At 54.1% G+C, this 12500-nt stretch overlaps 1 protein-coding gene across 1 annotated transcript in view; it reads right to left on the bottom strand.

The window, feature by feature from the left end:
• The window catches only part of LOC143508245 (homeobox protein cut-like 1), a gene marked incomplete at its 3' end in the record, with an annotated part of 18874 nt that extends 9303 nt beyond the window's left edge, over positions 1–9571 (bottom strand). The window contains 10 exon segments of the mRNA XM_076996731.1: positions 691–1244; positions 1394–1495; positions 2374–2457; positions 4022–4756; positions 7092–7188; positions 7700–7748; positions 8135–8193; positions 8514–8705; positions 8883–8987; positions 9434–9571. Coding sequence (XP_076852846.1) covers positions 691–1244; positions 1394–1495; positions 2374–2457; positions 4022–4756; positions 7092–7188; positions 7700–7748; positions 8135–8193; positions 8514–8705; positions 8883–8987; positions 9434–9466 — 2010 coding nt within the window.
• Between the last annotated feature and the right edge of the window lie 2929 nt (positions 9572–12500).

The following is a 12500-nucleotide window of genomic DNA, read 5'->3' as shown; positions in this document are numbered from 1 at the left end:
CTCCAGGTAGGAGGAGCCGGCGAGGGGCCAGTCGCTCCAGTAGCGAGGGGACACGAGCAGGCGGACGGGCGTCTGGCACAGAGACACACAGAGGGGGAGGGGCCAGCGTCAGTCCGGGACGCCGTGGGAGGGGACGGCCAGGCGTGGACTTCTCCCGAACTTCACCCTGCCTTTCTACCAGACTACACCAACACTTCCCAGACGGGCCCACGCGCATGTAATCCGTCAGTAGCGAATCTACGGCTCCTTGACTCGTCTCGACACGACTGTGACGAGGGAGCTTTGAAACGAGGCGTCCTAAAGCAGCAGACGAATGTTTGGACGGTGATGATCGGGCGTGGAAGGGTGCGCACTTTCGTCGTTTGAGTGTTTCACTCAAGAGTGTGTGGATGGAGTAAAGGGACTTGAAGCGTGATTTGGTTCATATTTTAAACGAAAAATTTCGGCTAAGCCGAAAAGATTGTTCGGGCAAAACGTGCGGCGTCATCTGGCCGTGCAGACAAATAAACACGCAGGCTCTCAAACGCACGACGTAGCAAAATTCGGAATCATGCAGAAATGCGCTCTCGGTGAAACCTTCGGGCAAGCCATGCAAGAGTGGCCCGGAATCACCGTGGCCTGGTTCACACGGACATGCACGTCAGATGGAAAGGCGAGATAGAGCGTGTGTGGACATAGAGGGTTCCTCACCTCCTTGGACTCCTCCAGGCTGTGGTTCTCCTCCGGCTGCCCGGGGGTGGTGCGGCGGTCCTGGTGCAAACTGCCCCACCACTGCTCTCTCCAGTGGGCCCTGGAGGTCCCGTCGAGGGCCCTGGTGGGCTTGGGGCCGCCGTCGAGCAGGCCGTCATGGTTAGGCGAGCAGGGACGCTCCTTCTTGATGACGTTGAAGTCCAGGAGGGGGGAAGGCGAGGAGGACGGGGAGGAGGAGGCCAGCAGGGAGGTCTTCTTCAGCGCCAGGGCGAGCGGGTTGTAGGCGGGCAGGTGGGCGCCCAGCGGCGACGGGGCCAGGACTTTGGGCGACAGGGCGGAGAGGTCGCCCTGGGACAGCGAGGAGACCGAGGAGGAGGACGAGCACGAGGACGAGGTCTTGAGGACGGGCTCCAGCGCGGCCTGCTGGGCCTCCATCTCCCGCCGCGCCTGCTCCAAGATGGAGCGGATGGCGTCGTCGGAACCTCCGCCCCCACCACCGCCTCCACCGCCCCCCCCCAGACCCCCGGAGGAGGTGGGAGGGGCCGATGTGTCAACTGTTGCCGGGAGAGAAAGAACACGTCAGTGTTGGTGAAGGTGACGGCAAGATGTTGAGACGAGTGAAGTGAACTAAACACTAGAGGAGGTTTGCGAGACGGAGACGTGCGAGACGGGAGACGGAAGACGTGCGAGACTGGAGACGTGCCTGCTTTCTGGACCTGCAGCTCCCGCTTGGCCTGTTCTAGGATGGACTTAATGGCGTCGTCCGAACCAGTCTCAGGTGTGCGGATGCGGGTGGTGATGTTGCCTGAAGACAGAGAGACAGAGAAAGAGAGAGAGAGAGAGAAAGAGAGACAGCTCAAAATACACGTTTTCATAATACTGCTTGAAAATACATTTGCAATGCTTAACAGCTTCCATGCTGATTATAATCCAGCACTGCACGCAGCTGCTCGGGACACCAGCGCCTTGTAAACGGAGATCCGGGCCTCTCTGTGCGGCTGGGAGCACAGACGTCGGTGCTGAAAGCCCAAAGCAGCCAGCGGCCATGTTTATTTGACCACTGAGGTATTTGTGTAACGCCTGCGTTTTTAGAGGGGGAGTGCTGACACCACCCCGCCCCTGGACGGACAGGCCCTCGTTAAACGGCTAAATTATACACTGGGGCTTTGGGCTGACGTCAGTCAGGCCATGGAGGTGTTGGGGGGGGGACCCAGGAGGAAAAGTACACACCCCCCCCACACCGAGGTCGGCGAGATGTTGACAAATACATCTGGGTTGTGCAGCGGTGGGCGTCTGGTAAGCCGGCCAATACCGGTCAGACCAGTACGGGAGCAGAAGGAGGACGGCTGACGAGAACTGGAACGGTGCCTGGATTATCGAGCAGATCGTGTGATAGAGGTCGGCGCCTAGAGGTCAGGGGGCAGAGGTCGTGTGGTCACTACGTAACAGGCTGTGATCAGCCGCGCTGGCTAAACTGCGTAATGTCTTACTCTCCTCAGCCTGAAATCTATAGCTGAGCGGTAAGCTGATATCTCTACGACTTACAGGGGGGGGTGTAGAGAAAGAGAGAGAGAGAGAGAGAGAGAGAGAGAGAGAGAGAGAGAGATGAAGAGAAAGAGAGACAACTAGAGCACAGCGAGCGTTCAGTGTGCCACTCACTAGCGTGTAGGGTTGTACACACACCTGTGCGCGCGGCGATGTCCGAGCTCGCTCTTCGCTTCGGACCCGCGTCCTGAAACGCGCGGCTAAGGGCCTGGCCCGGGCTCTCTGTCGAAGACAAACCAGAGGAGGAGAAGGTCAGGGGGGGGGGCAGCAGGATGGTGGGTGCTGAGGAGAGCTTAGCATGGCCAGGGAGGTGGAGTGTGGGGGGGGGGGGGGGGGGGGGGGGTTTGATGGCTGTCGATGAACCTAATTCAGACCTGAGGTATGAGTTTTACGTCCAACAGTTGTGGCCGAGGATCTGACCAGCAAAGCAGATCTGACCACTAAGAACTGCCAGTGAGATGTTTTGGAGGAGGGCTGTGGTGTCCATCTTCCAAAGATCCTCTGGTCAGCAGGACCTCAATTCTAAGCTAACGTTCAAAAACGCAGAGGATTACAGCTCAGACCCCGTCGTCAGGAAAGGCCTAGCAGAACTAAACTCGCTCAGAGCCGCCTTTACCTTCTCCAGAACCGACCTCAGCTACACCAACACGCGCCGACAACACCCTCAGAACTAGTAACGGCTCCCGCAATACACAGACACAGGTGGCTGCACGTTGCTTAGATGCGGGCCCGATCCGATTTCCTGATGCTTCGGGTCGTGACCTGAACGTCCGGCGTCGAGCCCGGCAGACCCATAATGCACCAGGAGAGTGGAGAGTCATGTGCGCGGCGCACACACAAACACCCACCTTCTCCGATCAATCGCAATAAAACCCGGACCAGCTCTTTAACTCGCCAGGGAAGCTGAGGAGACGCTCGTGCGGGAAGGCCCGTCAGCACTGCTGAGAGATCAGCCCGGTCACTTTGCTATTGGCAGCGCAGGCTGGGAGGAGGGACGCGGCCGACTGATCCCAGGACAGTACGGCCCGCCCACTCACTCGGAGTCCACAACGGCAGCAGGTGGCGTGGATCGAAACTCGCCGGGACTTACCGTTGCTTCCCCTGTCGGTCAATATTATTGATCGGCGAAAGGTTTCGGTATCGATTAGCGCGTAGCGAGGGGCGGGGCGCCGAGCCTGAAGGACGTCGTGAAGCTCGGTGGAGATGTGGAAAAGATGGAAAAGGTGTGAAGGATGTAAACGGACACGTGGGGTCGATATGTAGTGAGAGTGAGGAAGGTGCAGTTTATCAGGGTGAACACGGCACTCCCAACACTCCTAAACTCCAGCGATACACTCCCGCCTGCTCACACAGCACAGGACGACGGCATGAGGAGGATGTGAATCTGACTACACTGACGTGTAGAGAATATGCGCTAGTCAGGAGTGTCTCACGTGAGACGGCGTCAACACAAAGTACAACACCGGTGTTTAGCCGACACTGGAGGAATAAGTAAAGGAATACTTCACTGCAGAACACTGACACATAACTCTGATCTAAAGATATCTCAACACGGGTGCAGTTCCTTCTAAGGTCATACGTTTAAGGGGGAGATTTATTAAAAAACGAAAACGCTCACTCACCATGACGACTAAGAGATATTAAATCGAGATCCTGATCTACGTTTGGGTATTACACAACATCAATTAATTCATATTTACCAATGCTGGTATTTCTTGGGTGAAGTATTCCTTTAAGGGGCGTGGCCATTGAAAGGCGGGGTTTATAAGGGGCGGGGCCCACTCACCTCTCTGTCGTCCCTGGATGCTCCGTAGTGCCAGGATGTTCTGCTCGTCGGACAGGAACTGCTTCATCTTGTGGAAGGGCTCCTTCCCGCGGATGGTGAGCTTGCTCCAGGGTTTGGGCCGGGCCAGGATCTCGCTGACCGAGCCCTGCGACAGGCCCAGCACGTAGTGTCCGAACACCCGCTGCCCGATGTTGTGCTTGATCAGCTGTTCCTTCACCTGCCGGGCGATCTCGGCCGTGTCCATGTCCTCGCCCTCCGAGACGGACCCCGCCCCCTCCGACTGGCTGGGGGAGGGGGCGGTGCCGTTGACGTCCGGGCTGACGCAAGGCTGGTGGGCCGGCAGCGGGCCGGGGGCGAGCGGGCCAGGGGGGGCGTAGTGGGCGGGGGCGAAGAGCATGGCCCCGCCCGAGGCGGAGTCCTGCAGCGCTTTGGAGTAGAAGGTCTGCATGAGCTGCCGTTGCAGGAGAGAGTTCAGCGCCACTTTCCCCGCCAGGGGGAACGCGGTCCCGTAGAAGTCCTGCCCCAGACCCGCCGCCGAGAACGGGTGGGTGCCGTTGGCGCTGCCGGCGGGCGGCTCCGGGGGCGGACCCGACTGGTTCGGCCCCACCCCTGCGTGGGCCAAGAGCTGGGCGGAGGCAGGAGGGGGCGTGGTGCCCTGCAGGGTGGGCGGGGCCGAGTTGGCAGAGGCGGGGGAACGCAGCGAAGACTCCTCTTTCCCTTTTTGTCCGGCTGACCCTACAAGAAAGGTCAAACACAATGCATTATGGGGGAGTTAACAAAAAAAAAAAAAAAAAAAAAAAGAGGTCCAAAAACAATTAAACTGTTTTTTTTTCCTCTTACAAAATTTTAAACTGTATTAGCAAATAGTTGCATTTTTTTTATTTTTTTTGCCAAGCCCCCCAGACAAGCGGCTTATGCATTTGTGATTTGCACCTTTCTTGTAAGCAACAGCCTGAAAGGACAAAGACCTCACACACGAACTGGCCCCCCACACGTCAGGGGCCCAACATGTGGTTCCACGGTAAACAGGGTTAGGGTGGTGTGGAGAGGAGGAACAGTCCAGTCTTTCGCCGAGTCTGTACAGAAATGCCACTCTGTGATGGTCAACACAGACGAGAGCTGGTCACCTTCGTATTCCTTCCCGATTAGCTGTCTTAAGAGGCGCCGAGGGCTCTGATTGGCTATGGGTAATTCATTCTGACCCTTAATAAATGTCCTTCGGTGTTCCTCCTACACTATTGGTGGTATTCCGACACGTTTACACAGAATCTTCTGTCTGTGTAGCTGAAGTTCTTTTGACTCAAGCTGACGGCAAACAGTCCGGGTGAAATACTGTCTATTGTTTCATAAAGCAGGAGCAGTAATGCACACAGGAAGAAATTATTTCAAAAATAGGAATGAGAGGAACATGAGGGGTTTAATAATAAAGCAAACAGGCTGTAAATGTTCAGATCGGACAGTCGGTGTTGTTGAAGTGGTGGAGATCAAGTGGCAGTGGTGAATATTCATCACGCGTTTATCGCCCTTGTGTGAATTGGTTTTAAAATATTCCTGGGTCACGGCGGGCCGCAGCTGAACAGGACAGAACTGATGTAGAACACTTCAGACGCCAACAGTGGGGCGTCTGTCTCTAAAGGGGAAGAGTTTAATGGGAGATCGTGGATGCCCCAACACCCCCAAACTACACAACGTACGGCACGTCACGCTTCAACACACTTTGCAGGCGTGGCTCTGACATTTTGGAGGTGTGGCTTTGACACTTTGGAGACGTGGCTCTGACACTTATGGGGCAAACGTGTCCGCTTGAAGACCACAGCTACATTGAGTACCAGCAAGAATAGCTCTGTCTCACTTCAATAAAAGTGCACAGAGGTTACTCGTCCAGACTGTAAAGGATTCTGCTTGAAAGCGTGTATGCAGTATACTTTAAATAAAGTGAACAACAAAAGAATTTTGTATAGGCTAATGACCAAAGGTTCATTTAAATTAGTTTGATGTGATGTGGAGGTCAGGCAAAAGTGACCTGTCAATTATGGAAATTTTATGCAGTTTGAGGACCGTTTAAGTATGCTATTCATGTAAGCCTAAAGCAATTCCTCTCGACATTACAGTTCACGTTCTCAAACACACGTGCGCGCACACACACACACACACACACACACACACACACACACACACAAAAACAGGGCAGGACCTGCAGGAACTGAACACAACGTAGCAACATCTTCTCCCAAGTGGTCTGATCACATTAGTATGCAATCATCATGTAGGGGAGTCAGATCCTGAAGACCTGCACACAGAGCTCATATCTGTCCAAATTCCTTTCAAGCGTGTGGAAGTGGAGAGCTCAGAAACGACTCATGTTGAAGCTCCACGCTGAGGATTCTGGGTAGTGGAGGGGTGCACTGGGTCAGGATCTCCAGGGCAGGACGGGCTGACCCGCTTCTTTGCAGATGTACACGACCAGCTCACTCTACCATTCAGGAACATTTTAACGGAACCTCAAATGGTTTATTAATGCATATGGGGACAAAACAGTGTGTGTGTGTGTGTGTGTGTGTGTGTGTGTGTGCCTCTCAGAGAGAGAGAGAGAGAGAGAGAGAGAAATAACACTGGTGCACTGTGAAAGAACGCACGGAGCAGTCTGGTTTATAGTCGACGCACTTCTCGAAATGTCAACGGCTCATCTGAGCAATTATCAAAACAGGCATGACTAATGTGGTCAAGTGCTGAAGGAAGCCATTCAGTCCCCGACATGAAAAGCAGTTTAAAAACGCGCTCAGAAAGAGGTTTAACCCGTTCCATCCTTATCCATCATCTCCCATCGAGCCTTCCCACAATGCCCATACGACGGAGTGCAGAGAATTTTATTACAAGTTTTCTAAAATATCTACTGCCTTTCCTTTAAATAAATAAATATCTTGACTGCAGACAGCACTTTGAAACCCAAATCCATAAAACAACTGCTCTCAAACAATACACCCAACCTTCCTTCCACACCCATACCCAGCCCCTCCCCTTGTGGGCGGATCTAGGAACTTTGGGCCCTGCCCCTGGTGGGCACACTTACCCCCCAGCTCTGCGTTGGCGATACGTAGGGAGGCGTTCTCCGACTGGAGGCCACGGTTCTTCTCCAACAGTAAGACCTCCAGGGGCTTGGAGGAGTCCTGCGGGAGAGGTCAGAGGTCAGGACTGCGGTAGGGGTCTGCTCGCTACGGTCCAGACAGCGTACCAACAATGTGGTTTATCCACCTAGACTGAACCTCATCACAGGCTGATCTGTGAAGCGGCTATATTATAATAATTATAATCATCACACAAAGCAAACGCACAAGTGTCCCATATTTTGCCTTTTGACTACATAAGAGGTACGAACACTTGAAGTTTCCATAAGTGTCTCTCATACAAGCAAAGAAGTTCAAAATGGCCACAGTGTTGCTATGGAAAAACACTTATTTACAGCTTGTAAAGAACGCTATAATTAACGGCGGTTTACTGCGGAATACAACTGATTCTTCAGCATGGGAATCGGCATAACAAAAGCGATTTAATTACTACTTGAAAAATAAACCATCTTGTGGTGAATTGGCGCGTATAAACGATGGAGGCTGAGTGTGGCACCTCCCGTGACGCCTGGCTGGGGGCGGAGCTCATCGCCTCCACCTGCGAGACTGTTACCTGTACAGAGGCGCCGTCCGACGGCCCAAACTCCATGGACTTGAGGATACTGCGGAGAGTCAAAACGGTGTGGTCAGAAACGCAGATCAAGATGGAGACTGGTCACGGATGGCCGCGCCCACGCACTTATTTTCAATTTTCGAAAAGAGGCAAATTAAATACGTTTTCCCTCGAAAGAATTCGCTTCGTCTAGAATCTCGTTTGCCCTTTTTTTTTTTCGCCGGTGCCGCGGCCAGATCGGATCAGCCGGGGCTGCATTAGTCGGGAATGCTTTCACAGATGTTATCGGTGCTGGGGACTGGCACAGCTAGGAGACTGATGAGCCACTCTGGGCTCTGGGTTCTGGGGGGAGGTCCACGTGAAGGACCCATTCACGCTTCAGACTTATCGCAACCATAAACCAGCGGGGATTTAGCCATCGGGGAGGGAGCCTACCTCAACTCTTTCTTCACCTCCTCATAGTCCGCCTGCTCCTGTAGCTTCTCCTCCAGTTGCTGCAGTGGGGAGAGAGGAGGAGGAGGAGGATGAGGAAGGAGTGGAACGAGAGGGAAAGTAAAGAGGATGAAAAAAAAAAACGATAGAGCAGATTTTAAAGGGGTAGATATTGGTACAGAAGTTCAGTTCCTGATCTACATCGAAAAGGTTAAATAAACGTCGCGCCGAACAAACACAAAGACGAGAAAACTTCAAACAAAAATAAAATAAAACAAACAACAAGAGGACAATGGATGAATACTTGAGCACCACAGCACGTTTATAGTTCGTAAATGACACATGTATGTAGCGCTGGGTGGTGGTGGGTGGTGCCGGGGACCTTGAGGGTGGCGCTCTTTGCGCTGAGCTGCTGCTCCAGATGGCTGATCTGGGTGGAGGAGTTCTCCCGCAGTTTGGCCAGACTGGCCTGCAGTCGCTGCACGTCCTCCACCAGCTGCACCATCTCCCTCTCTTTCGCACTCAGCTCCGCCTCCAGGGTGGAGCGCGACACCGCCTCCACCGCCTCCTCCTCCTACACACACACACACACACACACACACACACACACACACACACACACACACACACACACACACACACACACACACACACACACACACACACAGATTTGTAGATGGAGTCCTGTTGTCACGCTGACACAGACTCCCGGGGTGAGAGGGTGGGGTGAGGGGGCGGGGTTTGGCCGTACCACGTCCGGGGCTTTCTGGATCTGTGTGGCCAGCTGCAGGGACTTGTGGGTCGCCGTCAGCTGCTCCCTCAGAACCTCGGCCTCTCTCTCCGCTCCCTCCGCTCGCTGTGGGGGAGCATCACGACCTCATGAGGAAACACAGCGAGACCACTGCTGCCCGCGCCTCCCTCTCCTGCCACCAGGAGGCGACACTGCCACGCTTCAATTCAACTCCGGAATTCAAACTACATTTCCCTACACCACCCGTAGGGTGCGAGGTGACCCGGGAAGAGAGGCCATCGTCACATCACTGAAATATATTTCAGGAAGTAGCAGGAAGTGAAAAAAAACTTTCACAACCTGGTAATAGTGAATATCGGTTCTGATTAAGCCCTGGACAACCCTGGACCACCGAGGGAAGGTTTGGCAGTGCCATCAGAGCACTGGGTAATGCTACATCTGTGCCAGTTCTGAGCAGGTCCAGGACGTGAAGAGTGTGTGTGTGTGTGTGTGTTTGTAATCTACTTCCCCAAATGCTGCAACACGGAGGTCATGGAGCTGCTGGGTCTTACCTGATTGGCTCTTTCGAGGTCGGTCATAACCATCTCGATCTCATCCGCCCTGTGGGTCAGAGGCAGGGCGCATCGTTAGCACAAGCACACTGATGCACGGAACAGCAGCCGGTGTGAACCCACTATGGGATTTACATAAGGCATAATTACATCTGCAGCTTAGATAATGAGAAGGCATAAAGGCACAAACTCCACCCCCCCCCCCCCCCCCACACACACACACATACACACACACAGACACACAACCCCGCCCAAAAAATACCACAAACAAAACAGCAAATGTCTCTTCTGTGGTCGCTGAAGAATGTGTGTGTGTGTGTGTGTGTGCGTGCTTGCCCAGTGCCCAGTGACCTGCTGTACAGGGGACACGGATGAACAGCTGTCAGAGGAGGCGGATGGTGACGTTCACACTTGATCAGAGGTGGGATTGGTCAGAGCTCCCCCAGCATACAGATCAAGATAGTGTGTGTGGGACTGGACAGGTTCATATCTACCAGTCCTTAACTCCATGGTTATTCCTTTTACACGCAATCGCACGCACGCACGCAATCGCGCACACACACACACACACACGAACACACGAACACACACAAACACACGAACACACACAAACACACGAACACACGAACACACGAACACACGAACACACGAACACACGAACACACGAACACACGAACACACACACACACACACACACACACACACACCTCCACCCTCCCAGCACTTCGCAGGCCTGTTAAGCCCTCTCGGTTTCCCCCTAATCCAGTGGGCCGTGAGCTCTCCAGTCCGTAAAACACAGGGATTACATTCAAATACTCTTCAGTCTCCGCTTAATACGCACTAACCTGCCCCCCCCGCCCCCCACACACACACACACACACACCCCCCCTCAGGTGATCTATAATGTCCTGGGGTGTGTAGCACTCCGACTAAGGTTCCGCCTGCTCACTCCCTACATCCTGGGACTTTCTACTTCCCACCACCACCCTGGGAGACCAAACCCGACAGGGTGGGCGATTTCGCCGGCGACCGGCCGGCACAAACCAATGGAAGAGAGCAAAGAGAAAGAAAACAAAAAAGCCTCTTAACCAACCAAGCACCCGAAACCCACAACACGACGGCCCGGGGCGTCAGGCTCGGCCGAGCAGAGCCGAGATCCGTCAGACATCTCCGCGAGAGCGGCCGGCTCCGGCTTGTGTTGAAGGGTTTGACAGGGACCACGCACACACACACACACACACGCACGCACACGCACACACAAACAACACGGAGGAGTCGCGCCAGTGCGTTAATTACACTAACGACCTAACATCTAATTATAGGTGGTTCTGCATGAAGTACTTAATTACCTTAATTAATGCGCGATCTCTAATTACACATGCAAGCGTCTCTTCTGGTGCGGGCTTGCTGTCGGGGGGGGGGGGGATCTTTAATCCCCACAGTCGTGTACGAAAGGGTGGAAACACAGCCGGACTGTGGGCGGAGCCACGACTAGCATGAGAGAGAGTGGTGAGCCAATCAGAGGCTGTCTGTGGACAGCAGCACAGTCACTCCCCTTATAAAGAAAAAAGAGGAAACTCAGTGAGGAGGGAGGGAGGGAGGAGGAGGAGGGAGGGAGGGAGGAGGAGGGGGAGGGAGGGAGGAGGAGGGGGAGGGAGGGAGGAGGAGGGAGGGAGGGAGGGAGGGAGGAGGGGGAGGGAGGGGAGGAGGAGGGGAGGGAGGAGGAGGGGAGGGAGGGAGGGAGGGAGGGAGGGAGGGAGGGAGGGAGGGAGGGAGGGAGGGAGGGAGGGAGGGAGGGAGGGGGGGAGGGGAGGGAGGAAGGGAGGGAGGGAGGGGGAGGGAGAGGGAGGGAGGGAGGGGGAGGAGGGAGGGAGGAGGGGGAGGGAGGGAGGGGGAGGGAAGGGAGGGAGGGGGAGGAGGGAGGGAGGGGGAGGTCGTGTTGTAGGAAAGGAGGTCAACCCTCCCCTCCTACCTCACCCTGCTCCACCATATACCCCCCACCTGACATAGATAGGTTTATATTATTTTATTGGTACTTCTGTGATGATCAATGAAGCAACTTTCAGAGTACAAGCGCCAGTGTGTGTGTGTGTGTGTGTGTGTGTGTGGTGTGTGTGTGTGTGTGTGTAGTGTGTGTGAGGAAACATATAACAATGCTTCATGTGTATTATCACTGGAATGGAATTACAAGATAGTGTCTCTGTTTCTCAGGATTTATGGACTCCGTGGTGTGGTGCGTGTGTGTGTGCGGTGTGTGTGTGTGTGTGGTTGTGAACAGGGAGCAGACCCCACAACAAGTGTGGAGGAACACAGAGGCCCTAGCAACCGTCTCTATGCACCTCTCGTCCCCCAGAGTCTAATTGAGCAATCAGGAGACCATTAGAATCCCAATTAAAAGAGCGATTATGTTTGATTGGGTTTTGATTAATCTGAGGCCGTGGGGGGTGATGGGTGTGTGTGTGTGTGTGTGTGTGTGTGTGTGTGTGTGTGTGTGTGGGCCGGCCGTCTGTTTAACGAGAGAGGGAGGAGAAGGAAGAGAGTGGAGAGAGGGATATACAGACAGACGGAGGGACACGGAGAAATGAGGGGAGTAGTGAGAAAGGGAGATATAAAGAGTGAAAGAGGGGGAGGAGACCGAGAGAGAGGAAAGAGGAGAAGAAAGAGAAGAGAGCTGACTCCTTAATCAGCACTCCACACTGTACTCCACAGAGACACTACCTGAGCTCCCACTCTACCACACAGAAACATGACCTAGATACATGCGCGCCGCACACACGCGCGCACGCACACACACACACACACACACACACACACACACACACACACACACACACACACACACACACACACACACACACACACACACACACCCACCCCTGACAATCAGTAGGGAGCTGTAGGAACGAAGGAAAGTGAGTGCAAGAGAAAGATAAAAAAGAATGAAAGAACAAGAAAAAAGACAAACAGAAAGACAAGACAGACCCAGAAAAATATGAAGCAGTTAGCTGTAGCCTGCAGTGTCTTCGCTGCCTCGTGGTCTGGAGACTGGAGGTGCCTCAGGCGTGTG

This window comes from Brachyhypopomus gauderio, unplaced genomic scaffold, assembly GCF_052324685.1.
Source record: "Brachyhypopomus gauderio isolate BG-103 unplaced genomic scaffold, BGAUD_0.2 sc853, whole genome shotgun sequence".
Taxonomy (NCBI): Eukaryota; Metazoa; Chordata; class Actinopteri; order Gymnotiformes; family Hypopomidae; genus Brachyhypopomus; species Brachyhypopomus gauderio.
The sequence above is the reverse complement of the archived record's forward strand: the minus strand, read 5'-3'. Positions and strand labels throughout refer to the sequence as shown.